The 23,468-nt window shown below is 46.0% G+C and overlaps 2 protein-coding genes across 2 annotated transcripts; both read right to left on the reverse strand.

The window, feature by feature from the left end:
* Positions 1 to 1,883: 1,883 nt before the first annotated feature.
* On the reverse strand, positions 1,884 to 16,092 carry LOC307227816 (stereocilin). The gene is made up of 28 exons (XM_079997254.1): positions 15,066 to 16,092; positions 14,487 to 14,511; positions 13,733 to 14,315; positions 12,687 to 13,577; positions 12,103 to 12,165; positions 11,868 to 11,993; positions 11,612 to 11,778; positions 11,335 to 11,521; positions 11,058 to 11,173; positions 10,851 to 10,983; positions 10,515 to 10,697; positions 9,770 to 9,808; positions 9,508 to 9,684; positions 8,389 to 8,532; positions 7,385 to 7,443; positions 6,384 to 6,507; positions 5,966 to 6,048; positions 5,726 to 5,861; positions 4,855 to 5,057; positions 4,445 to 4,535; positions 4,108 to 4,279; positions 3,843 to 4,012; positions 3,419 to 3,574; positions 3,167 to 3,309; positions 2,560 to 2,708; positions 2,372 to 2,469; positions 2,137 to 2,284; positions 1,884 to 2,014 (listed from the first exon to the last, which is right to left on the reverse strand). Exons 1-28 carry the CDS (start codon positions 16,072 to 16,074, stop codon positions 1,926 to 1,928), a joined length of 5,664 nt encoding a protein of 1,887 aa, XP_079853380.1. The 5' UTR covers positions 16,075 to 16,092; the 3' UTR covers positions 1,884 to 1,925.
* A 2,470-nt stretch (positions 16,093 to 18,562) lies between these two features.
* Positions 18,563 to 23,189, reverse strand: LOC307228259 (transcription factor E2F4-like). Its single transcript, XM_079997878.1, has 7 exons — positions 22,823 to 23,189; positions 20,495 to 20,604; positions 20,225 to 20,386; positions 19,626 to 19,669; positions 19,394 to 19,458; positions 18,976 to 19,299; positions 18,563 to 18,880 (listed from the first exon to the last, which is right to left on the reverse strand). The coding sequence occupies exons 1-6, from the start codon at positions 22,940 to 22,942 to the stop codon at positions 18,988 to 18,990; spliced, it is 813 nt and encodes a 270-aa protein (XP_079854004.1). The 5' UTR covers positions 22,943 to 23,189; the 3' UTR covers positions 18,563 to 18,880; positions 18,976 to 18,987.
* Between the last annotated feature and the right edge of the window lie 279 nt (positions 23,190 to 23,468).

Below are 23,468 nucleotides of genomic sequence, written 5' to 3' on the forward strand. Positions count from 1 at the left end.
TTGTATTTATTTATTTATTTAGTCCGGGGTTTTTTTAGGTTTATTGTGTATTGCCATTGTATGTATTTATTTTTCAAAATGTTTAGGTTTACTATATATAGCCATTTCCATAATTATTATTATTATTATTATTGCCTATTTTATGTGAGCTGCTGTAAACACCGCAGTTTCCCCCCGGGGATGAATAAAGTAGTAGGCCTATCTATCTATTTCTATCTACATATAGATAAACACCCCTTGTGCGTTATCGACATACCCCCCATGTATTTATTATCTCTCTATCGGTCTGTCTGTCTGTCGAGTCCGTCTGTCGGTCTGCGGCGTGCGGGACGCGGCGCTAGTGTCGACGTCACCCCGGAGTGCGGCTCCGTACGGGCGGGCGGACAAAAAAAAAAACAGAAAAAAACACACACACACACACACACACACACACACACACACACACACACACACACACAAGCGGCTCGGTCCCCCCGGTCCGGGTGGTGGTACCAGGGCCGAGGACCGAGAACCGAGAACCGAGAACCGAGAGCCCGAGCGGTGAACCGTTAGCCTCCTAGCAGACGCGCCGCGGAGCTCGAACAAGTACAACACGCACGGGCGGGCGGGCGGCGGGGGGGGGGGGGAAACTTTATTGGCGTAACTTACCGGCTTTCTTTACATCGTGTACGGGCCGGCGTCCTGTGGGTCACGGTACCGCGCTACAGCCCGCGTCTGCACGACGGAACGACGGGACTGGAGATAAGGTTCAATTGTTGATTATAAATAGTCATGATAACCCCCGTGAACGCCGAGCCGTCGCTGGTACAGCCCCCAGGAAATACGTCACCGCCGCGGACGAAGCGCGAGCGCCCGAGCACGCCTACCGACCGGCGGCTCGCACACTGCAATGGCGCCACCTGCCGGGGGGGGAGCGGAAACACGCGCGGGTGGCGGTGGTCCTCGTGGTTGGTTTTTTTTGGTTGTTTTTTTGTTTTGTTTTGTTTTGGGGTTTTTCTTTTTTTTTTTTGTTGTTTTTTTTGCAGGAGAGCGTTTTAAATGTAGGCAGGGCGAAACGGTTTTTTTTGTTTTTGTTGTTGTTGTTGTAGAGCGTTCGTTTTGTGCCGAAAGGCTGTGAGTGATGCTGGTTGCTTTTGTGGCAAATCAGAACACATGACTCATTTACATTTAGTCATTTAGCAGACGCTTTTATCCAAAGCGACTTACAAGGGAGAATAACATTCAAGCTACATTGCGACAGAGATTAGTGTAACAACAACATTCGTGTAACAATAAATACGGCTAGGTAGTGCTAAGTAATTGTAGGTTAGGACAGGAGGTGCTCACTGAAGAGCTGGGTCTTCAGGTGCTTCTTAAAGACAGAGAGGGAGGTCCCCGCTCTGGTCGTTTTTGGCAGCTCGTTCCACCAACGTGGAGCTACAAATGATAATAGCCTGGATTGCCGTGGCATTTAGAATAAAAGTGAAATGAAGTTCATCATAAAATGGTAATCCATAAGATTATTTTGTAAAAAAAAAAAAAAAAAAATTTTAATCCCATATTTGTGGCTTTATTGACATGGGGATTTACAATAAAACCAGCCAACATATTTGTGGGATGTATGTTGCTCTTCTGTATGCCGTTTCCTTTGTTGGTGGCGGGGTCTGCACTGATTGGGAAAGTGCAAGAAGTGAAAGGCAGCTGCTGTGAATTTCTTAAACCAGCGCAGCTAGTTGGTGGTCAGTAAACTGTCGACATGGATGAACATTCACAGAAAAAGAACGGCACCCTCGGATAAAAAAAAAAATATATATCCCCACCGCCTCCAGTGACCCAGAAGAAAAAACAGCACCAGCACACAAGGGGAACACAGTTCAAAATCTTTATTTCAATTACAAATGTGACAGTACTATAGAGTCAAGGGGAAAATGTATACAAATGTGGTCTTAGAATAGTTGCCATAGCATAAACCATACGGCCAAGTAACAGATAGTCAATCTTCCTGTGGTCAGGGGAGCCGGAGCCACGTTTCTTCCTGTACAAGCAGAAGAACAGAGTCTATATGATAGTACTTAAGACAGTACTAAGTAAAATTGGCTCACGGTACCAGCATATTTCAAAGCACAGTACTGCCTCAAGAATTATTTCTACACCCACCTCTCATTTCCAGCAGTACATCACCTTCGTACTGGGCTAAACCGATGCTGTGTCTCTGTGCACTGTCCAGCTCCGCCCACTGTTCCCTAGTAACGGCCCAGGCCTGCTCCACAGTGAGCCATGACAACTGTGCGGCACTGAACACCACCTGGCAGAAACACATTCAGCTCAAATACAAAATAGCTAACTTGATGCGCCGGATGGCGTGACAAGGTGTGCGCTAAAACAATCTCACCGCCATCTTTTTCGGTGGAATCAGGGAAATCGTTTCAGGAGTGATGCCCCCGACTTGCTCTGGGACCAAGGAAGACAGGGCCATGTCTGCCAGACCCGCTGCACGGGGCACAGAGGGGGCGGTGAGTGCCCGGACAATGTGGCCAAATTAACAGGATTGATTGATTTATTTATTTTCTATTTCCATACCCGCCAGTGTCCCGATCTCAGTGAAGACTTGTGGTCCCCAGGCGCTGATGGGTCCAAAGGCCTCGGAGCCAGACAGGCGGCTGGTTAACACCTCCAGCTGCTGCTCCGTGCACGGCAGGGTCAGCTCCCGCAGGAACAGGGCGGCGATGCTATCATTTAGAGGAAGTAGCTGTCAGGGGGGGTTTTTTCGGATATAGTTGCTCTTTCTCGAGGCATAAGAGTGATTTTCATGAGTTTGTGCGATAAAAGGAATACGCTTATATAAGTATCTGTGAGAATTAGTGAGGCAAATAAGTGTCTTCATAATTATACATTTCTTCTAAATAGCAGGGGACTCATTGCCTCATTAAAAATGGATGACAGAGGCAATTTCAGTTCAGCGGTGCCCCGGCTCTAGAGTATGAGATTTGAATGTGACACAGTCTAGTTGCCCCTTTGGCATCATCTCAGTAAATAAGTGAATAATTCATTCATATTAACAGTGCAAAAATGCAAAAAAGAAAAAAAGAAAAGCAATCCTAGCGTTAATATTTCAGTGGGCTGTTATATTGAAACTGGTTGTTCATACATTTTGTGAAGCAGATATTTTAAGGTTGATTTCCCTGACCTCAGGTTGTAGGGGTTCAACCTGTTGAGCTCAGAGGGGTAGAAGCCACAGATCAGATGACCCAGTGTTGCTAGATCCACGGCAGATAACTGTTCGACCTTGAGCTTCCGCCTTCGCATTACACCGAGAATCACTGCCCTCATCTGAGGGGACAAAGGCATATTCAGAGACAGAGGCATCACACACTACTGCAACCCCGCATGTGATAAATGTGCACGAGTGGAAATGAGATGCTCTCAGGAACCCCCACACCTTTTTATGGCTCCAGTCTGTCAGCGTCCCGAGATGAGCCAACACCCCTGGCTCGGTGAGATTGGTGTCCTGCAACTCTCTTTCGCCCATCTCGGTCACCACAGAGCCAAGGGCCAGAACCTGGTCCGGTCTCATTTCTCTAACTGGACCGTAGGCCTGGAAAGAGCAAGGAGCCAGAATCAACCGTACATTATCGGCAGTGTCTATCAAAACCAGCCAATAAACGCTTCAGTCATGCAACCAGGCAACCGCTGTCTGACCAGGTTATCCTGCCAATATGACAATGAGTGATGTATGGAGACGCACACGTGATGAATAATGTAGAAGAGAGATTCCGCCTTATCTATAAAAGCATGACCACAGAACTGTCTCCATCAGTCCAAAAGCCCCGTAAAGCTGAGCGTTGCTTGGCCACGACACCGACCTGCCGAAGCTTCAGCCAGAGCGTTCTGCGCTGCTCGGCGCTCAACGAACCGTCCTCGCCGATCACCTCCACGCAGAGTTTCAAATCCTCCTGCGACATGCGGCTCAACTGACTGGGAGTCCAAGCGGAAGGAACCGTCCCCCTGATGTCGGCACAGCTTGGAACCGGCACTGACGGGACGAACGCAAAGGTACCGGTAAACACATTTACTGAGCGTGAGTGTGAAGTGGTTTCTGTCCGGAAATATATGAATCGAGGCCGGAACCTTTTGCTCGTCGGCCGCGTGCCCTGACGATCCCCCGCATCAGGTTCTGGGCCTGCTCCCTCTGGTTCTGCTGATCCACACACCGAGATACACAGGCACGACCCACGGCACTTCCCTCCCAGAGCCGCTGGCCGACCAGGACCTGCTCCACGGTGTCTTTATTCAGCACCGTCTAGCCAAGGATCAACATGAAAACCTTCACAGTATTGCAATATGCCCTGGAAAGTCAGAGAGTGTGTGTGTGTGTGTGTGTGTGTGCGTGTATGTGTGTGTGTGTGTGTATGTGCGTGTGTGTGCGTGCGTGCTTGTGTGTGTGCCTGTGCTTTCTGTCACTCACCAGTGGAATGGAACTGATTTGCTTAGACGACAGAGCAAACATTAGCCTGCCCACGTGTTCCACATCCTCAACTTTCCACTTTGATGGATCCCTGGAATAAATACATATATTAACCATCAGGTAGTTTCAGGCATACAGCAAGAGCCACTCTGTGTGTTTTAATGCATGACGATCACTTTATTTCTGTAACCATTGGGGTCCATGTGTTTCCGTATTCAGTATTCTCAGCTCAGGTGGGGACACCTTTGCAGGCCTGCCATACGCTACAAAAAGATTGTATTAACCTTTATATAAAACGTCTCATTGAGATTCTACCTCCTCAGGCTGAAATCGTTTCGTACCACCCCGTTGCTTTTCTTTTGGGTCACGTTCCGGGCAGGAATAAATCATTACCCCGCGTGCTTATTTACCCCAGCAGGCTTCTCCCGGTGAGCAGGGCACTTATTTCCTTCAGAGCCTCCCTCGGCAGGCAGTAACCTTTCATGTCATCGAGCCGCAGAGCCAACGAGCCTCTGTCCACCAGGGCTAAAATATCCGACTCCAGGAAAGGAAGTAAAGGTCCCAGCGCATCCAGAGTGGTGCCTTCTATCTCACCCAGTGCCAGAGACGTTCCCTATGGTAAAAAAACAAACGAAAAAAACAAACATTGCCATTCTGAAGGGACAGTAAAAAATAGTTTGGTGTCTTTATAATTAAGATGCATTTGATTGGATGGGTGAGGGGTGTGTTAAGTGCTGTGTGAGGGCGAATGTTTGCTTTTTATCTTATCAATCACTGCTGGCTTTTGTCTCGAAGGAGAATTATTAAAAAAAAGGTCATTTTCAGCTTTCCGGAGCCATATCGCCCTTGTGGTTAATTAAGAGCTAGAATGGGGGGATGGTAGCTCAGGCGGTAGAGCTGGTGGTCTAGTGATCTAAAGGTTGCTGGTTCGATCCCAGGCTCCTCCTGCTAGCATGCTGTAGTGTCCTTGAGCAAGACACTTAACCCCTAATTGCTCCTGATGGCTGCGTCCGTCGGTGTTTGAATAATTGTAAGTCGCTTTGGATAATAGCGTCTGCTAAATGACTAAATGTAATGTAATGTAATGTAATGTAATGTAGAATGAACCAGGGGCCGATGTTGTTGCTGAGTTAGCCTTGGCTTTCACTTTTCATAATTCCCTTTTAAAATTGTGTTAGTTGCAGTTGTTAGTCGGATGAGCCTAAAGACCGAAGCTAAATAAGATTAAATTACGTTATAGCCTATGTATATGTGCCGTATGTATACATCTGGCTATTTTACCATTACAGCCATGGCTCTTTCTGCTAAATGTGTCTGCTTGTAACGTGGCAGCTTCAGGAAATCAGGAAAGTGCCATCGAATGTGGTCCAGGAAATCCCTGAGGGACGTATTGGAGAGGTTCTCCGACATTGTAATTCTGGAATAAAGGCAAAAAAGTTTCAAGGAATAGAATGTGTGGAGCCGCATGAATACAAATATATTCATGTTAAAAGTGATGTACATTTTTAGGTATGCTCTTACGGTAAACTTGCAGCAAACCAGGAGTTCAGATCGTCCAGTTCTATGTCGTTCCGGATCCTCAGTTCCTCCACAATACATTTTCGCTGGTTGTGAAATAAACACACACACACGCACACGTGCGCACACACACACACACACACACACACACACACACACACACACACACACACACACACACACACACACACACACACACACACACACACACACACAGTATATACACATCAATATATTTTTATATATTGTTGTTATGGATACAACTGAATAAATCTGCTTAATTAGAGAAAAATATCCTTGAGCATGGTGTTCTAAACAGAATTCAATGACCAATGTCATGAATAACGGACATAGAGAAGGGAGTAAAAAATGGAGGATGTATGTGATGCAGAGGCACGGGGCTGTCAAACTGTTTTCTCACCAGAGAAGGTCTCACGCCTCCAGGAAGCTCAGTGACGAACTGAACCAACTCTGGGAAATCGGTGTCATTTGTCCAGAGCCGCAACCAATCACAACTCATTCCACTGGCAATGTGACCCAAGTCCCTAATGTCCGGAAGTTAGGAAGTAAATCAGTAACTCACTTTTAGAAAAGAGCTTTACGGACATGGCATCATAGCTCATAGCACAGAAAATAGCATCAAAATAAAAAATAAAATGTTGGATATAAAAGAACAAGCAAAAGTGCACACAAGGGGTGGAGTTAAAATTAACAATTTACACAAAACACAAAACAAAGACAACAAAAAAAAAAAGTTAAATGCCCCAGGAGGAAGAGCTCGGTCTCAATTAAAAGCCAGGGTGTCGATATAACCCGGTTGCCACGACAACAAAGGTCCCGCCTCGCCTGGTTTATAGTTTGACCAGTATGGGAAGCCACGGTAGCAGCTCCCAAAAAGAGGACCGCGAGTCCTTGCGGTAAAATGCCTTCATTTAAAATCGATTCTGGGTAGCAAATGGAGAAATGGTAATATCACAGCGATGTGGGGCCCACATGGAGTTCCTGTTGGACGCCTGTATTTTGTATTGATACGATAAGACTTTAGTAACCCCCGGGAGATAGTATTCGTACTGTGAGAGTGAAGACTTAGACGGCACATACAATTCACAAGCTGTTAAACTGGAGATCGAAGATATGATATTGATTTAAAAAAATTGATCCCCGGTTTATTTTATTGTTTAGCTGTAGGAAATTGATTGTCATCCAGTCCTTAATTGTGGACAAACTCTCTTGCAGGAGGATTGACGGACATTGTTCTTGACTGACACCAGACAAAGAGAGGGATCCTCCGCATAATAATCGTTAGAGACGTGTTTGAATTGACCCACCATGTGGCGCGGGGGTCAAATGTGAAGGGAAAAGGACGACGGCCCACAGAAAAGAACAGAAACACCGGTGGGGAAGTGCAAAATGTCCACTTACTCAATAGATTCTCTGGTAATGTTTTTGAATTCTTGGATCTTGTTGAATAGAATCTGGGCCTATTAGAAACATAAAAAAATATTCTCAATGTTGGGGAATATAGTAAATAATCCTTGACTGCTCTATAAGGGTGTCAATTCAGGGTACCCAAACTCAAATACAGAAATTCCGGATGCCATCTGGTGTTGACTCTGTTGATCTTATCTCATGTTTGTAACGTGTGTTGTATTGTATTGTATTGTATGGCTGTTGTGTCAAGTGTGTTCTGTGTCGCTTCAACTTTTGTAAACCTGCTTGCGAAGCAAATGTCCATTCTCTGCCCACTGTTTCAGCAGATTTTTGCTATGAAGTAGTAGTTCTATGTCTCTAAGACTAAAATGATGTAAAATACAAATTTGCTAAATGATATCCTATTAAACAAAAATGGGTTTTTTTTCCACTGAACTATGGTGTAAAGGATCTATGTGGGCGTGGCATGTGAGTCAGCCACAGTAAATATCATCAAAACATCGTAGAATGAAAAATGCAAAAACTGCTTTCACTTTTATAAAAAAAAAAGTTTTAATTTTCATTGATTGTAAATGGTAATTTTATTTAAAGTGGTTCATAGTGTTTCCCAATTTACAAAAAATTATTAACTATATTAATTTATAACTGTATGTGGCCATTGGTTGTATATGCTGCCAGTAGGTGGTGAAAGCAGTCAAATACACTACTGGATGTGAGAAAATCTATTTAGGGCATTTATTACTAATTTATACCATCCCTCGAGACTATTGTACGTCGTCCAAACTAATTAGCTTGATGGCAGCTGATGCCTACGGAGCATTAATATCCTTAACAGCTCATTTGAAGCATATCCAATGAGTTACAGATTAATGGCAGCCTGGACCATAGCTAGCACCTTGTCTTTTCTTCTCCAGAAAGAGCACTCGTGACTCCATTGTGCGCAATGAATGTATGGTTTCAAGTCACACAAAAGCACGTCAAAGCTGACTGCACACCTGCTGTGGAAGCCACTGGACGTCTCTGAACAGGCCGATACCTCTCAGGATCATTTCTCCGTCAAAGGCTTCTGACAGCTTCCTTAAGGGGAAGAGAGGCCAAAGACAGTGTGCCTGCAGAGAGAGGTTCCTTCTGTTTAGAACCTGTACAAAGGACAAACAGAAAAAATAACCTTTACGACTGACAGCCAGACAGACAGCCAGACAGCCAGACAGACAGACAGACAGACAGGAAGGCAGGCAGGCAGGTAGGCAGGCAGATAGAAAGAAAGACAGAGAGGCAGGCAGGCAGGCAGAAAGACAGAGAGGCAGGCAGGCAGGCAGGCAGACAGACAGACAGACAGACAGACAGACAGACAGAGAGAGAGACAGACAGGCAGGCAGGCAGATAAAAAGACAGACAGACAGACAGGCAGGCAGGCAGATAGAAAGACAGACAGGCAGGCAGACAGGCAGACAGACAGATAGACAGACAGACAGACAGACAGGCAGAAAGACAGGCAGGCAGACAGGCAGACAGACAGGCAGGCAGGCAGATAGAAAGACAGACAGGCAGGCAGACAGGCAGGCAGGCAGATAGAAAGACAGACAGACAGACAGACAGACAGACAGACAGGCAGGCAGGCAGATAGAAAGACAGACAGGCAGGCAGACAGGCAGACAGACAGATAGACAGACAGACAGACAGACAGACAGACAGACAGAAAGACAGGCAGGCAGACAGGCAGACAGGCAGGCAGGCAGGCAGATAGAAAGACAGACAGGCAGGCAGATAGAAAGACAGACAGACAGACAGACAGACAGACAGACAGACAGACAGACAGACAGGCAGGCAGGCAGATAGAAAGACAGACAGACAGGCAGACAGACAGATAGACAGACAGACAGATAGACAGACAGACAGGCAGACAGACAGATAGACAGACAGACAGACAGACAGACAGGCAGGCAGGCAGATAGAAAGACAGACAGACAGACAGACAGAAAGACAGGCAGGCAGACAGGCAGACAGACAGATAGACAGATAGACGGATAGACGGATCTGCTGCAGATCTTAGTGCAAATTGTTAAGTACAGTCCAAAAGCTGAGCAGTGTGCTCTGAGAGGAAGTGCGATCACCTCGAGTAGTGCGGTGTAAATCATGGCTCTCTGTCCGGGCCTCAGCTCAGCGAGGGGGCCGCTCCAGCAGCGGCACTGGGCCTTTGCATCGATCTCTGCCCAGTGCAGGTCTCTCAGCACAGCAAGAGAAAGGCCAGGATGCAACGGCTTTAGCTGGCACACCACTTCCATTGTGAGCTGGCCACGAGAGGGTCAGCAAATTACAAACACAATTATAATGGGGTCAATTTTAAAGAAAATATTTGCTGGAGGGCATACTTACGTTTGTGTCTTTCGAGAGCCTGAGCAATATTTGAAAAGCCTGAAAAAGGTAGAATGATTATATAAAAAATGGCGTCATACTAAAGCATGCAAAAACAATGAAGTTACAATAATTCATTTGCTTTTTTGGAAAATTCACTCTCCAAGGCCTTGAGTGGTACATTACACCCAGAAAGTGCTTTTTTATTTCATAGCGATGAGGTATTTACAGAACACAAGACTGACATAAAGAAAGAAGAAAGAAACAGTCTTTATTTGTCACACAACACACCACACTACAACACATGCTTGCACACACACACACACGCACATGCTTTGGATGGTGGCCGGTGAAATGGTTCCTCTGCATTTAACCCATCCTGGCCTGTCCTTCCTCCGGGGCCACAGCCAGAAGCAGTGGGCAGCATACGTGGACGCGCCCGGGGACCAGGTGATAAGTGTCCATCGCTGGTCAGACGATGATGGGTGCATGTTTTTGAGTGGGGTCCTTACTGACGTGAGGTGGAGGAAACCCCATGTGAGCACGGGGAGAACATGCAAACTCCACACAGAAAAGCTCCTATTTGGGAGATAACCCGCCGGAGCACGGTGCCAACAGCGCCCCAGGCGGGAATCGAACCGAGGACCTTCTTGCTGTGAGGCAGCAGTGCAATGCACTGCGCCACCGTGCCATAGAATCGTAATGTGTAAACGTAGCACGAGGGATCATTTTAAGGGGCGCGATTTTGATGGCATTAGCTACTGACCTGTGCTGGGGAATAATTGGGCACTTCGACTTGTGTGAGAAGATCCAGGAGCTGTTTTGAGGAAAGTGTGTGCAGGAAGGAAGCCCCTAGCTGAGGCAGCAGACCACTGAGGACTGACCGCTCCGAAGGGGACATACTGCTCACATCCAGCGTTTGAATTACCGGTATCAACCAAGAAGACATCTAACCACAAAAAAAAAAAACAAGCAAACTGTTGAACAGGGTCAGGCGCTCATTTGTAAGAATATAGGTGGTTTGATGCTTTACTATTGATTTATTGATGAATTCGGAAGTGCACCGCATGTAGCAAGCCCCCACCACGCCCCTGCAGCATACCCTGCCGGTGGCACTGAGGAGGCCCATGGACATGCATTGGGCCAGCTGCTGCCAAAGACCCAAGGAAAGGGGCGTGGACTGTAGAAATGGGCCCAAATCTGCAGGATCCAGGTAGCATGCAAGGACCCCTAACCTGGAGAGGAAGGTTACTTTGCATTTTCTGATGAAAGCAATATGGATGGAGCATGGCAACGTCAGGATCTGTACCGTAGTATGTCATCACTGGTGAGATTCTTCCTCCTGTTCAGCAACGTCCGCAGAACATGGCGTCCCCTCGTACCATCCAGGCTGCTGTTGGCCAACAACTCCACCAGAGGGTTAAGCTAAAGTTTGAGTCAAATTATCCACTATGATACCATACTGTACCAGCTCAATACCATTACAAGCAACTAAATGTTTTTTTTTGTTTTTTTTTTAAATATATTCATCGTTAAAGCATTGCAGATGATGTCAAGAGTGTTCAATTTAAGAAACTCCCTCGCACCTGCTGTGATGTGAGTTGCTGAAAGTGACTGACTGGGAGGTACGGTAGTAGTGGAAGAATAGACCTGAGGAAGTATGGCGGCCACGTTGGAACGTCACCCACCACACTCGACTGCAGGAGTCTCTTCACAAAGGCCTGCTTCTGCGGCAACTTCATCTCTAAGCTGTGGTCCCGGATGGCCATCAACCTTCGACGACAACAACACCGGCCCTTAGATTCAGAGACGTTGAGATAATAATTCCATGAAAGGCGGAAATATCGAATCCGGCAAACTCACACGCTGTCGTTGACCATCAGAGAGGCCGGAAAGGTCATGATGTCAGATACAGACATGAATGGAATAAACTGAGACAGGTCCACAAAAAGTTCTGGAGTCACACGTGGGAACTTGTGAATGAAGGCGGCGGTCATTGTTTCCATTGCTTGCAGTTCTCTCTGAGAGGCCTGGCAAAGGGACCAGAACAAAAATGAACAGCTGCTCAGATATCAACACGAGCTTAATACGGTCCACTATAACCGCCAAAAAAACAAACCTGGGTGGTTTCTACTTGAAGCTGATCCCAACTCTGATGCATGTGAGAAATGAATCTTTTCACAGCGTCTTTCTCAGCAGACATCACGAGGGTGCGGATGCTCTCTCTTGGCATTCGCAGATATTCCTGGTGAGATAAAAATGATTTCTCTGTGTGTGAAGTTAGGCGGGTTAATCCGTCGTGGTTAATATATAGTAAAAAGGATGACTGTGAATACAGCTTGGGAAGCATTTACCTGCATGAGGACTCGGAGAGCGGAGGAGTTGTCCTCTCTCTGAATGAGGTCCCACAAGACAGGCTAAAGTGAGGGCAGAAAACCAGTTGTTTAATCATAAAGGTTTCTTTTGTCGCAGTGTGAGCACTTTAGGACATGGGGGCTATGAGTGAGTCACATGACGATAGACCACAGGGCTGCTCCTGTGGTCACTCTTCACCTTTACTGTGACTTCTCTCTCTCTCGATCTCGAAGGAGGAGGAGGTAAACAGTACAAAGGAGGAAGTCTGGGCTACAAAGGGAGCTGTTCCTTATAGTGAACAGCTGTTTCAAACCTGGTGAAGAAAACAACAGATCCCTGCGTATCTAGTTATCTCTGAAGATGTTTATACTCCGACTATTCATCACCGACCTGTGATTTTCCAGGCGTTTGTCTCCATTTCTGTTGTTTTTTTGGTTCCTTCGTAATCAAGTTTCTGCTGTTGTGACATGACTTACCGAAAATAAAGGAACCTAAAAAGTATCTCTCTCTCTCTCTCTCTCTCTCTCTCTCTCTCTCTCTCTCTCTCTCTCTCTCTCTCTCTCTCTCTCTCTCTCTCTCTTACACTGAAGCAGCTCAGGAGGTCCTCTTTGAGAGCAGGGTCCTGCTGCCTGCGAAGGAACATTCCCACGGTTTGAAGGACGCTCAACGAGGCTTCAGGCTGGAGTGTGGCCCAGAAGGAGGTATTGTCAAGGAGGCTAGAGAGGAGAATGGCCTGGCCCAGTCCTTGCCTGGCCTCTCCCTCTCCTTCCTCCAGCCCCGAGGAGAGTCCCACCATGAAGTCCAGCACTCGCAGCACATACCCCAGTGCCACCAGCCAGCCTCCACGTTGCCCTCCTTCCACCTCGCACACGCTCAGCTTGTGCAAAGCGTCGACCAGCAGCGGCCCCGGGTTCACACACAGCTGAGACGTGTCAAAGTCGTACGGCGCTGGGAGCATGTCAAAGATCCTCTGCAGGAAGCACTTCCTGGCCTCCAGTTCTGCCTCCAGTTTGGCGCAGAGATCAAAGACCTGCGGCAACGAGTATAGGTCTCGGTAATGAAGCGTGGCGTTCTGGCATATGTATTCTCTCAGGCCCCGCGTGTGTCCGCAGAGTTCCAGCAGGGTGCTGTTGGCGAAATGCCGCACATCCCATTGTCTCCAGTCGCACGTCTCCTCCGCGGTCTCAACGTTGGAGGAGTTGTGTATTTTTGAGCAGTACTCTTTAGCCCAGCTGCCGTCGGGCGGAGGGTGGTCGCGCTCACGGGACTCTCTGCCACACAAGGATGAAATCAGAACAGAGCTGTTTGGCAGAAAGCAGCGTCTGAAGTCGTGGGAACTCAGCGACCGGCTGCCCAGCAGAGACAGACAGTTCTCCCCGGGCACTGGACTCGGGTCAGTCTCTTCCGACAGCTGAACACACAGGTCATTGATACTGGACTGGTTGAAATAATGATAGTTCTTCGTCGCTGCCGCCTGCAAAACATACCATTTCTCAAGCCATTACAAATAACATACCAGTAAAGGTTTCATGTCAACACCTATTTCATGTCAACAAGATGCTTAGAATTCTGCAAAATACAATGTGTACTTATGCAGTACCTACAGGTGAAAGTGATTTTCTCTCTCACCTGGTGGGCTCTCTGCAGCCAGAAGGAAGAGTTGGCACACACTGTATTGTTGAATTCATGGGCAAAGAACTCACTGCAGATATGGACCCAGAGGAAGTCATCCTCAGCCGCTGACAAGTACCAGGCTGCATCAGAACATGTGGCGTGGAGGTCCAGTCCATCTATACTCTGTGCGGGGTTTACTGACCCGTTCTCGGCTTCGTACAGGTTACAGTAGAGGAAGACTGTGAAGTTGGACACTCCCGTCAACCCCGGAATGGACGCGTTACATGCCGCCTCTAGAATCTCTGACGAGGTGAAATACTCTTCCTGTCCCGCTCCCCCTTGCTCCGCCTGTGGCAGGTAAAGCCAGGACCGGTGAGATCCAGAGGAAAGATTTTGTGACTGGTTTTGTTGGAATTTTTGGATTTGGATTTTCCTGTATGATGGCATTGATTGATCGGCAGTGTTGGACGGCGGTGGTTCAGGTTTTACTTCTTCATCCTCGGTGGAGGGGCAGGACAACAATGGAGGGGTATTGGGGAGACCCTGGGAGCTGAAACCTAAGGCCTGGGTGTTCCATGTCACATTATGTCTTATGCCCCTGGATGAGACAAACCATGTTAGTATTATAGTTCTACAGTTATTTGGGCTTCAATTTGATTTTTATTTTATTTTATTATTTAAATTAGTGACCACAACATGAAACAATGTTAACCAACGGCTACGGCATTAATCTTAACGTTAACTCTGTTTCATAGACAAAATGTCTTACCATAAAATAAGCTGTCTCAGGTCGCCTTAGAGAAGAAAAATGCAGATAAACATCAATAAAAAATTCCAGTGGAATCAGGTAAGATGTGAATTATGGAAAATCCACCGCAGCCCACACAACCTACACTTATGCCTGATGAAACAGCATATCTGAGCTAACAATGCTTGGGATATAGTGTTACTGGCATCACAGAGAGGTTAAAGAGATTAGCGAGGCCAACGGATTCAGGGGTATGACAGATCTTTTCAAGGACCAACGCGGACATAATGATTTTAAAGCACTGTCAGTCACAGTGGCCTTTGTTGAGGTGGAAACCAGGGTCAGGCTTGTACATGTAGGGCTGGTTAAAGGGCTGAGAAAAATTATATCTGGCTAATTTCTACTACTGACATTGGGAAATATAACTATATTTGATCTGATCCCATTTGCACTAGTGATGAATAACATGATTATATACTTTGCCTTTTCATCAATAAAACCTTTATCTTCTTACAATTAAAATCTTTATTTAACTTATTGGTCAAGTCATTTCTAATGCTGTTGTTAACATTCTAAAGTTTGTGTGTCCTTCATACTTACCCACGGAGCATCTCCCCTGTAGGTTACGGTGTGGAACTTCTACCAGACCGCTGACATCATCAAGAAGTGCCATGGTCACTCTTGACACTTTCTGTCTGAGGTTACTGTAGACAGAGCTTCCTACCCTGTGGAGGAGACCCTTTCTCAGTCGGTCCAACCTTTGCACAAGAGCCGGATTTTTCTCTACTAAGTGGCCTGCCCTCTCTCCTCCACCAGAGCGTGACAGTGCATGCAAGAGCAAACTTTGCACGGAGCCCAAATCATCAACTTCTCCCCACTTTTCCCTTGTGTCCCCTAAAGAAGCGTTCCTAGGTGCCGCATCCTCCTTTTTGGCCTCAGGGGGCAGACTAAAGGGCTTTAAACGTCCAAACGCAGAAGCTCCCCTGCTGGGGTCGCCGCCTTCATCCACTGGGTGCAAACTGACCACAGGCTTCCAGTTGCGGGTTTCTAAGAAGACCAACAGCTGCTGCAGCCAGCTGACACTGAACGAACAGTCGTTACGGCCCTTCAACGCACAGATGAATCCCTGCAGGCCCGCACTGGCCTGGCCGTAGGTCCCACTGACCAGTGCCTGCAGCACAGCTTCCAGCATAGCACTCACTGTCCTCCAGTTCTGAGATAAGAAAGCCAAAATAGGCTTGTGAGGCTGACGTTCGGAGAGTGAGATGAGACTCTGCAGTAATCGCAGGAGCCAGTCCCAGTGAGGGCTACCCCGCAGGGACAAGAACCAATCCTGGAGTCTGACGCTAGGTCGTGGAGGCCCCTGATCGTTCCACTGGTTCTGCGTCGCACTCCCTTCGTACTGGATGAAGGCCTGCAGCACCTTCTCCCACAGACGTTCCTCATCAGACGCCATCTGTCCCTCCTCGAGCTCAGCGCCCATCTCTTGGAGGTAAAGGGAGATGTTATAGAGGAAGCCAGACAGGCGATGCCTGTCCACTGGTTTATTTAGAGAGGGCAGGCCTATATTCTTCCCAGAAAGGAGTCCAAGTGTTTTAAGGCCTCCCATGATGCTCCTGACCAAAGGGTGTACACGCCGTTCCTCGTTTTTTTCTTCAATTGGAGGATTCTTGTTAGAACTCAAACCCCCTCCTTTACTCCATTTTGAAAGCAGTTCCTTGAGAATGTCATCTCTCTGGCCATCTTTTCCTCCTGAAAAATAACCCCATTATAGTGGAAACAGCTAGTGTTATTTTAATACATGCACTATACAACTACATATATTATACTTGTTGGACAAGACAAGGCAATGGACTCACCTGCCCTTTCAGGGAATGCTTGTCCCAGTAAAATAACCCAAAATATGAGGATTGTAAATCCAACAGTGGCCATGCCAGGGCCCTTCTCTGCCATCTTTATCTCATTCCGTAATCACACGGTGATGTCACATCTTTTGGACTCTCTGGAGTCTGTTTTTCATGTCACTGACACAAACCCTGCGTTTGATGGAGTACCTTTTAGTGGCGGGAGTGACCCAGTGAGTAAAGCATCTCACCGCAGAGGGTAAATTAAACCTTAATGACTGGCTACCTTGACCGTACCACTTTCACTCCAACAACTGCCAGTGTACTTGCATTATCATTATCATTTTCCATTACATATACATTTACGGATTAAATAAACATCTATTTGAATAAACTCAAATTGAATAAAGATGAAACATCAAAAACAAAGCTCTATTGCATTTGAAAGAATTGTTGAAAGACTGGAAAAAGATAGATAGGATACTTATATCTCTACAGATATCTTAAATATTGAAATGCCATTTATCTGAATGAATAAATGGCATAAATATTATTTCACAAAAGTATAACATTTATAACTCACCAACTTATTGTCCATTCATTTCTGAAAAGATCCTTCCTGGGATTGCCAGCATCCCTAATGTGCAGGTTTCAATGCACTCTAATCATCCAGCAAACCCCTTTTTGACCAACCCTCCTTCTGTCACTCCATTTCACTCTCTCTCTCTCTACCCCTCCCTCTTGTGTCCTCTGTCTCCCCCTGTTTTCTTGGTTTTGTACACTTTCTCCAATGTCTCCAGGGTCAGGTGGATGCATGGTTTCATATTTCCTTCAGTCACCTTGGCCATTTATTGGCATACTGACTATTTCCCAGGCTGAACCATGAAAAAAAGGTTAAGAGGTTCACAGAATTGGTAATGAGGCTCCACATGTCGTACCGTGGTTTGGATCTAATGTACAATGACAATACAAGTGGTTTTCCAGTGCGTTGTTTTTTTTCCCACTTTGAAGCGATGCAAAGGTCACAACCGCAGGCTAGACGCTCAAACAAGGTGAAAATCTGGATCATGTTAATCACACCCAGGATATCTACCCCATTCTTTCGCTGTCCCATGTCTCCCACTGACTAATTCACTATTTAGCTGTCTCTCAGCTGGGACTCATCTTGTGACTCTGGTTCAGTGGGGTGTAGTCTTACCTGCCGGGCTAGGCCAGCAGGACTCTGCGGGCTGTCACTTTTCGGACACATTTATCCATCGCTCCGTCCCGTCGTACAATCAAGCTCTGTACAAGGGCACGGCAGCAGTCTCGCCGGCATCAGACCACTGTCTGCGGGACCTGAAACCTTAGAGGCTTCATTGAAAAGACCCCTCTCCTCCCCTTCAATTTGCTGTGTGATACTGTGACCAGCAGCGGGACAATAACTTCCTCTTTTATTATTGATGCCGCGGGGGAACAGCAGTCACTCAGCAGGCTCGTTTGGCCACAGGAATATTCAATGAGAAATGGATCCCCCAGACACACTCTCTCTCTCACTCATCTGGAATACAGCTATAGCACTGGCAAGGTTGCTGGAGAAATCATCTTGCAATGATGCTGTTGAAATTGTTCAATAGACACGACCTGCATGGGTAGTGACAAATTAGTACTTTATAGCTCTCGCTGTGGGTGTATGGGCTTAGTTCAGTTGGCATCATTTCAGTACTTTACTGTCCTGTTTGAGAAATTTGGCTCAGTTAAACACAGATACGCACACAGTACAAGTTTCCATGTACAAGGACAATAACTAGTTAAAGATGTCTGAGCTCTTGAGCCGATAAGAGTGAACGTGACATGGTCAACCAACATCAATTAGCCATTGTACTCAACATGATTAAAAATAAAGTGAATAGTACCAAAAGCCGATTCAGGCATATCCTTAGGATGAGAAGATAAAATACACACTATGAGAACCAAAATCCAAATGACACTCTACTAGAATCCTGTTGTCACATATGGATAAATTCAAAACTGTTCCAGGTTGGATTTACACATTCTTTTGTTTCAGAGCTTCATTCATCTGAGGTCTTGATAACAAGTTGGGTTTCCTCTGATTAGGCATCAAATCAGAGCTTTCACTGCCTTTATCCAGATGCACACCAGACATCAATGTCTAACAGAAGGAAGGAGTTAGGTCTCCACATTTAACATAGAGCAATATTGATAAAGAAAATACCTAAGAACCACAACATCAAAATGTAAGTAAATGGCTGTTTTATTTATAAAAAATACATTCCAAAAGCGCAAGCACACAGAGGATTTGTCTGTAAACAATCATCTCACCTGCCCGCTCAGATCTCTCTCACACACACACACACCCACGACATTGACCGGGTGGAACTTGTCCCTCCTGGTGTTTTAAGGAGTAACACAAAATGGTCAGTTCAGTGTTCAAAATGACCTCCCGTATATTACTCATTTGATTCCCAAGTCACAAGCCGAGGATGGACGTATCGAAGCGGTCACAGTGTTCCTTGTCGTCAACCAGGTTGTAAGCATAGCTGCGTTCACTTCGGGAGGAGAAAGTTAAAGCTGTGGAGAGAAAGAAAAGTTGTTTTATTTGGCTTACGTGTGTAACGTGCACACAGCGTGATCGTATAGTTATATTTTATACTCAATTTACTGACCTTCACGTGCATCTATTCTGTTAGAGCTGAGTGTTGCGCGTCTGTACATGATAAAGCCTCCAAAGGTAGCGTTTCCAGTGTGTTTGCTTTTCTAGATGGATCACAGGGTCTGTACGCAGTCTGTGTGATCGCAGCTGGCGACAGGCAGGGCGTGGCTCGGCCTTCATTTTCTGCCGGTTTGTTCTTAAGAAACATTTCTTCGGGCGGCGGGACCGGCAACACGACAGGAAAAGCACTGAGCGAGTCTTTGTTGATCAGCACGACGCTGATGGGTCCAGTCGTGCTTTTCAGATGAATCTGATACTTGTCTTCACCGTCGCGTGCCTGGGTCGGAATACAGGTTAACGCAGTTATCTAATCTGACCTAACGTAAGCAAAAATGAGAGTTGTGTTGCGTGCCTAATGTTGCAGGACTTACAGCTCTGGGTATGGGGACATCTAGCTGTGTACCATCAGGTGCACATACTGCCAAAAGGATTTTACCTGTAGAGAAAGATTTGAGCGAAGCTGAAAAGAATGTATGGTTGACCTTAATGTAGTTTTTAGGTATTTATAATCAAAAGAAACATTGGGCCTAATATTTTCTAATCAAATAATTCTCACACACACACGCACGCACACGCACACACTAAAAAAAATATATATAATACCAGTGAAACAGTTGCAGATGTCCTCATGATTAATATATGCTAAAGTGGATTGAAGTTAAGGTTGAAATACAACTTGAAATATTCAGCTGACTTCACAGTACAGACATTGTGATGTAATGTTGTGCTCGAAGGACGCAAACCTGAAAACAGGTTGAAAATGAACATATACTGTGTGTTCCTCTGCACAATGAATTTATATGTGATCAGTTTTTCTTCCTTCTATAGTTATTCTGGCTCAAACTCTGCTGTTTTTCCAGTGCATTCATAGCAATGTAAAATATACAATGACTGACTATTATTACAATTTAAAAAAAAAAAAAAAAAAAAAAAGATTGTGCGATGAGATAATGAAGGGATCTTATTAGTTGCATGTGCAACTAACTAACTAGGGCTGACACTGAGTATCAAAATCTAAATTATACCCATGCGTGTCAATAAGCAAAGGAAGAATACAGTTTTGATGTGGATATCTACATGTCAAAATTACCTCATCAAAGAATAAAATACCAGAATGTAGCAATAGGAGCCTCTAGTGGAATCAAGCATCAGCTTTATCTGGAGTATAAATACATGTGTCAAAATGTACGACATAAGGATATGAAGTAATTTGGGAGTCTGCTGTTGTATTAGCGATACTCTGCTGGAGCCAAAATCGCTGCAGGTCCAGTACACGTTCCTTCTGCTCCAGGTCATCCAGCTCAGACTTTAATAGACTCAGCCTTTTGGCACTGCCCAGTACGATACCAGGTGGGCCTATACCTCTTGAATAAAGAAAAACAAAAAAGATAATGCATAAAATGTTGTTAATAACTGTTAGGAAAAATTCTCTCATATTTATCATATCCAGCCACTCAAAGGTGTATACGTACTTCCACTGGACACTGTTCTTGGACCTTTTCTCAATCAGACCGATGCCTTCCAGCACATTGGTGATGTCATAGATGCGTCTCTTCTTCCCCACAGCCAAACGATCAACAGCCTGGAGGGGAAAGAGAGGCCAGATTTTTTTTTATTCATCACAAGCAGTCATGCAAGTGCGGTGCAGTGAAATAATGAAGGGCACACTCTGAAGGCTGCGCAATAAGGAGGAAAATGTTTTGATGAAACAATCAAAATAAATAAGAATACACACAAAAATAAACAAAAAAAAATACATAAAATCAAAATAATCCATAATCAAAATACAAGTACACAACTCACAAAAAGTTAGGGATATTTGGCTTTCGGGTGAAATTTATGGAAAATGTAAAAACTTCACGCGACAGTGATATATCATGAAAGTAGGGTATTTAAGTAGAAGCATGCAATGGTGATTTCCTCATCTCAAACAATTTATTGAAACAAAAGCCAACAAAAGTGGTGGGTTTACCACATCAAAAAATGTCAATGTCTCAATAACTTGTCATGTGCCCTTGAGCATCAATTACAGCTTGACAACGACGTCTCATGCTGTTAACAAGTCGACTTATTGTCTGCTGAGGCCTGGCACCCCACTCTTCTTGAAGGGCGGCCCTCAGGTCATTGAGGTTCTGGGATACAGAGTTACGAGCCTCTACAGGCGACTCAGCTGATCCCATAGGTTTTCTATGGGATTCAGGTCTGGAGAAAGTGCAGGCCACTCCATTTGAGGTACCCCAGTTTCCAGCAGCCGTTCCCTAATGATGCCACCTCGATGAGCTGGAACATTGTCGTCCATGAAGATGAAATGAGGCCTGTGTTGTTCATGCAGGGGCACAATGACTGGATTAATGATGTTATTCAGGTAGTATGGGCTTGTCACTGTACCATTCACAGAGTGTAGGGCAGTTCTGCATTGACTAGACACACCTGCCCACACTGTAACACCACCACCACCAAAGGCTCGTCTGGTGACAACAGTGGCTGATGCATAGCGCTCTCCTTGACGTCTCCAACATCGTTGGCGGCCATCATTTCTGCTCAATGTGAATCGACTTTCATCAGAGAACAGCACTGAGGCCACTGGTCCCTCGTCCAGCGTCAATGCTCCCTGGCCCAGGCAAGACGATGATGGCTGTGCCTGGTGGTGTGGTCAGGTACCCTTGCAGGTGGTCTAGCACGTAGACCACGCTGATGTAAACGGTTTTGAATGGTCTGGCGTGACACTTGGGTGCCTCTCACCTCCCTTAAATGTGCCTGGAGTTGAGTGGCATCATCATCTGCTTCCGCAGGGCACTGTTCACAATGAAGCGCTCATCAGTGTGGGATGTGGCCAAAGCACGTCCACTTCTATGCCTTTCTGTGACTCTTCCAGTCTCTCTGTATCTCTGTTGCAAGCTGCTGATGACACTCTCTGACACTCTAAGCTCAGTGGCCACTTCCCTCTCAGAACATCTTGTTTGAAGCCTCGCAATGGTGAGGTACTGTTGATCAGTTGTTAGGTGTGGTCTTGGTCTCATGATGTAAAAATGTGAACAGCATGATGAAGAGGATTGTTTAAATACCAATTCTAATTGAACCAGGAAATGTATTGGTCGATTCATGGATCAAACACCTGTTGTGAATTTTGCCGTTCAGCTCCTTGTGAGAGAACAGCAAGTTGTGCAAAAAGTACTGAAACATTGAACAGTTGGACATGTGCGTTCAAAAGTTTAGAGAAGGGCAAATTAAGTTCACCTATAAAAAGGTTATAGTGCATTTTAGGTTCATCCTGAAATTTCACCCGAAAGCCGAATATCCCTAACTTTTTGTGAGTAGTGCATTTAGTGTTTAAGAGGGATGATAATAATAATGTTCAGTATGCAGTGTATTGTGCAAGGGCTGCAATGTGAAATGATATACACACACACACACACACACACACACACACACACATATATATATATATATATACACACACACACACACATATACACATATATATATACACACATACACATGTATACACATACACACATATATATATATATATATAGAAAGCTTCTTAAATCGCAATCAGTGTCATACGCATATACACACACACACACCTGTGTACACACACACACACACCTGTGTACACACACACACACCTGTGTACACACACACACCTTAAACAGCACTTTATATATCTGAACTCATGTTATAATGGCAACTGACGACTGAGCACTCAGTGAACAGCAACCATCTACTAATCCCTGATCCTCATTAGAGTTCCTCTGCCTTGTCGGTGGGTGTGTGGCACTAGCGGGGGCTCTACTCACCTCCTTTAAATCCACCACTCCGTCCTCTGCTTCCTGGAGCAACGTGACGAACTTGGCGGTCAGAATGGCGAGGCTCTTCCCGTGTCTCGGGGTCTGCTTCGGAGACGCAGCGTCTCCCATGGTCGCCGAGCTCGTCCGCTCCGCGGCGTCTACATGGAACCACGGCCCCCGGGAGTCAAGTCGCGGTCCCGTCACCTTTCGCGACACCCGCAGGGCGGGGGGGGGGATCTCCCGGTGCCGCTGGGAAGACCGGGGCTTCGCTAAACCACCCGCCGCGTCCGTGTCCGTGTCCAAGCGGGACAAGACGACGTCATACGCCAGACCGAGCTTCACGTTTCACCCGCGGGCCCCGACGCTCCCCGCGAGCTCCCGCGCTCCGCGTGACGTCACGTGAGGACGAAGTGGCAAAATAAAACATCCGGTGGACGCCGGTCCCTCGCCTTCGCAGTAAAAGTCGTGGACGAGCCGCCGCGGCGGAAAACGACACTTTGCGTCGACAACAGTCGTCACTGGAAGTTCGAACAGCAATTATATTTTCTTTTCCTAAATTGAGGTTTCGTTGTTTTTTTTTTTTTTGTTTTTTTTTTAGGGTGTGTCTGTGCGTGTTTAAAATGTTTAAAACGCAATGAAAATTGAAATTCTATAT

The sequence above is a fragment of the Zeus faber genome (assembly GCF_960531495.2).
Source record: "Zeus faber genome assembly, chromosome: 3".
Taxonomy (NCBI): domain Eukaryota; kingdom Metazoa; phylum Chordata; class Actinopteri; order Zeiformes; family Zeidae; genus Zeus; species Zeus faber.

What these genes read in the sequence shown, in the direction of transcription:
- LOC307227816 (XM_079997254.1), bottom strand. Translation starts at nt 16,074, where the DNA reads ATGGGAGGCCTTAAAACACTTGGACTCCTTTCTGGGAAGAATATAGGC. An exon ending in GGCTGCAGAGAGCCCACCAG is followed by an intron (nt 13,578 to 13,732) that starts GTGAGAGAGAAA and finishes TATGTTTTGCAG; the next exon opens with GCGGCAGCGACGAAGAACTA. An exon ending in ACCGGGAGAAGCCTGCTGGG is followed by an intron (nt 4,536 to 4,854) that starts GTAAATAAGCAC and finishes TATTTATTCCAG; the next exon opens with GGATCCATCAAAGTGGAAAG.
- LOC307228259 (XM_079997878.1), bottom strand. Translation starts at nt 22,942, where the DNA reads ATGGGAGACGCTGCGTCTCCGAAGCAGACCCCGAGACACGGGAAGAGC. An exon ending in AAGAACAGTGTCCAGTGGAA is followed by an intron (nt 20,387 to 20,494) that starts GTACGTATACAC and finishes TCTTTATTCAAG; the next exon opens with AGGTATAGGCCCACCTGGTA. An exon ending in CATCTGCAACTGTTTCACTG is followed by an intron (nt 19,459 to 19,625) that starts GTATTATATATA and finishes CTTTCTCTACAG; the next exon opens with GTAAAATCCTTTTGGCAGTA.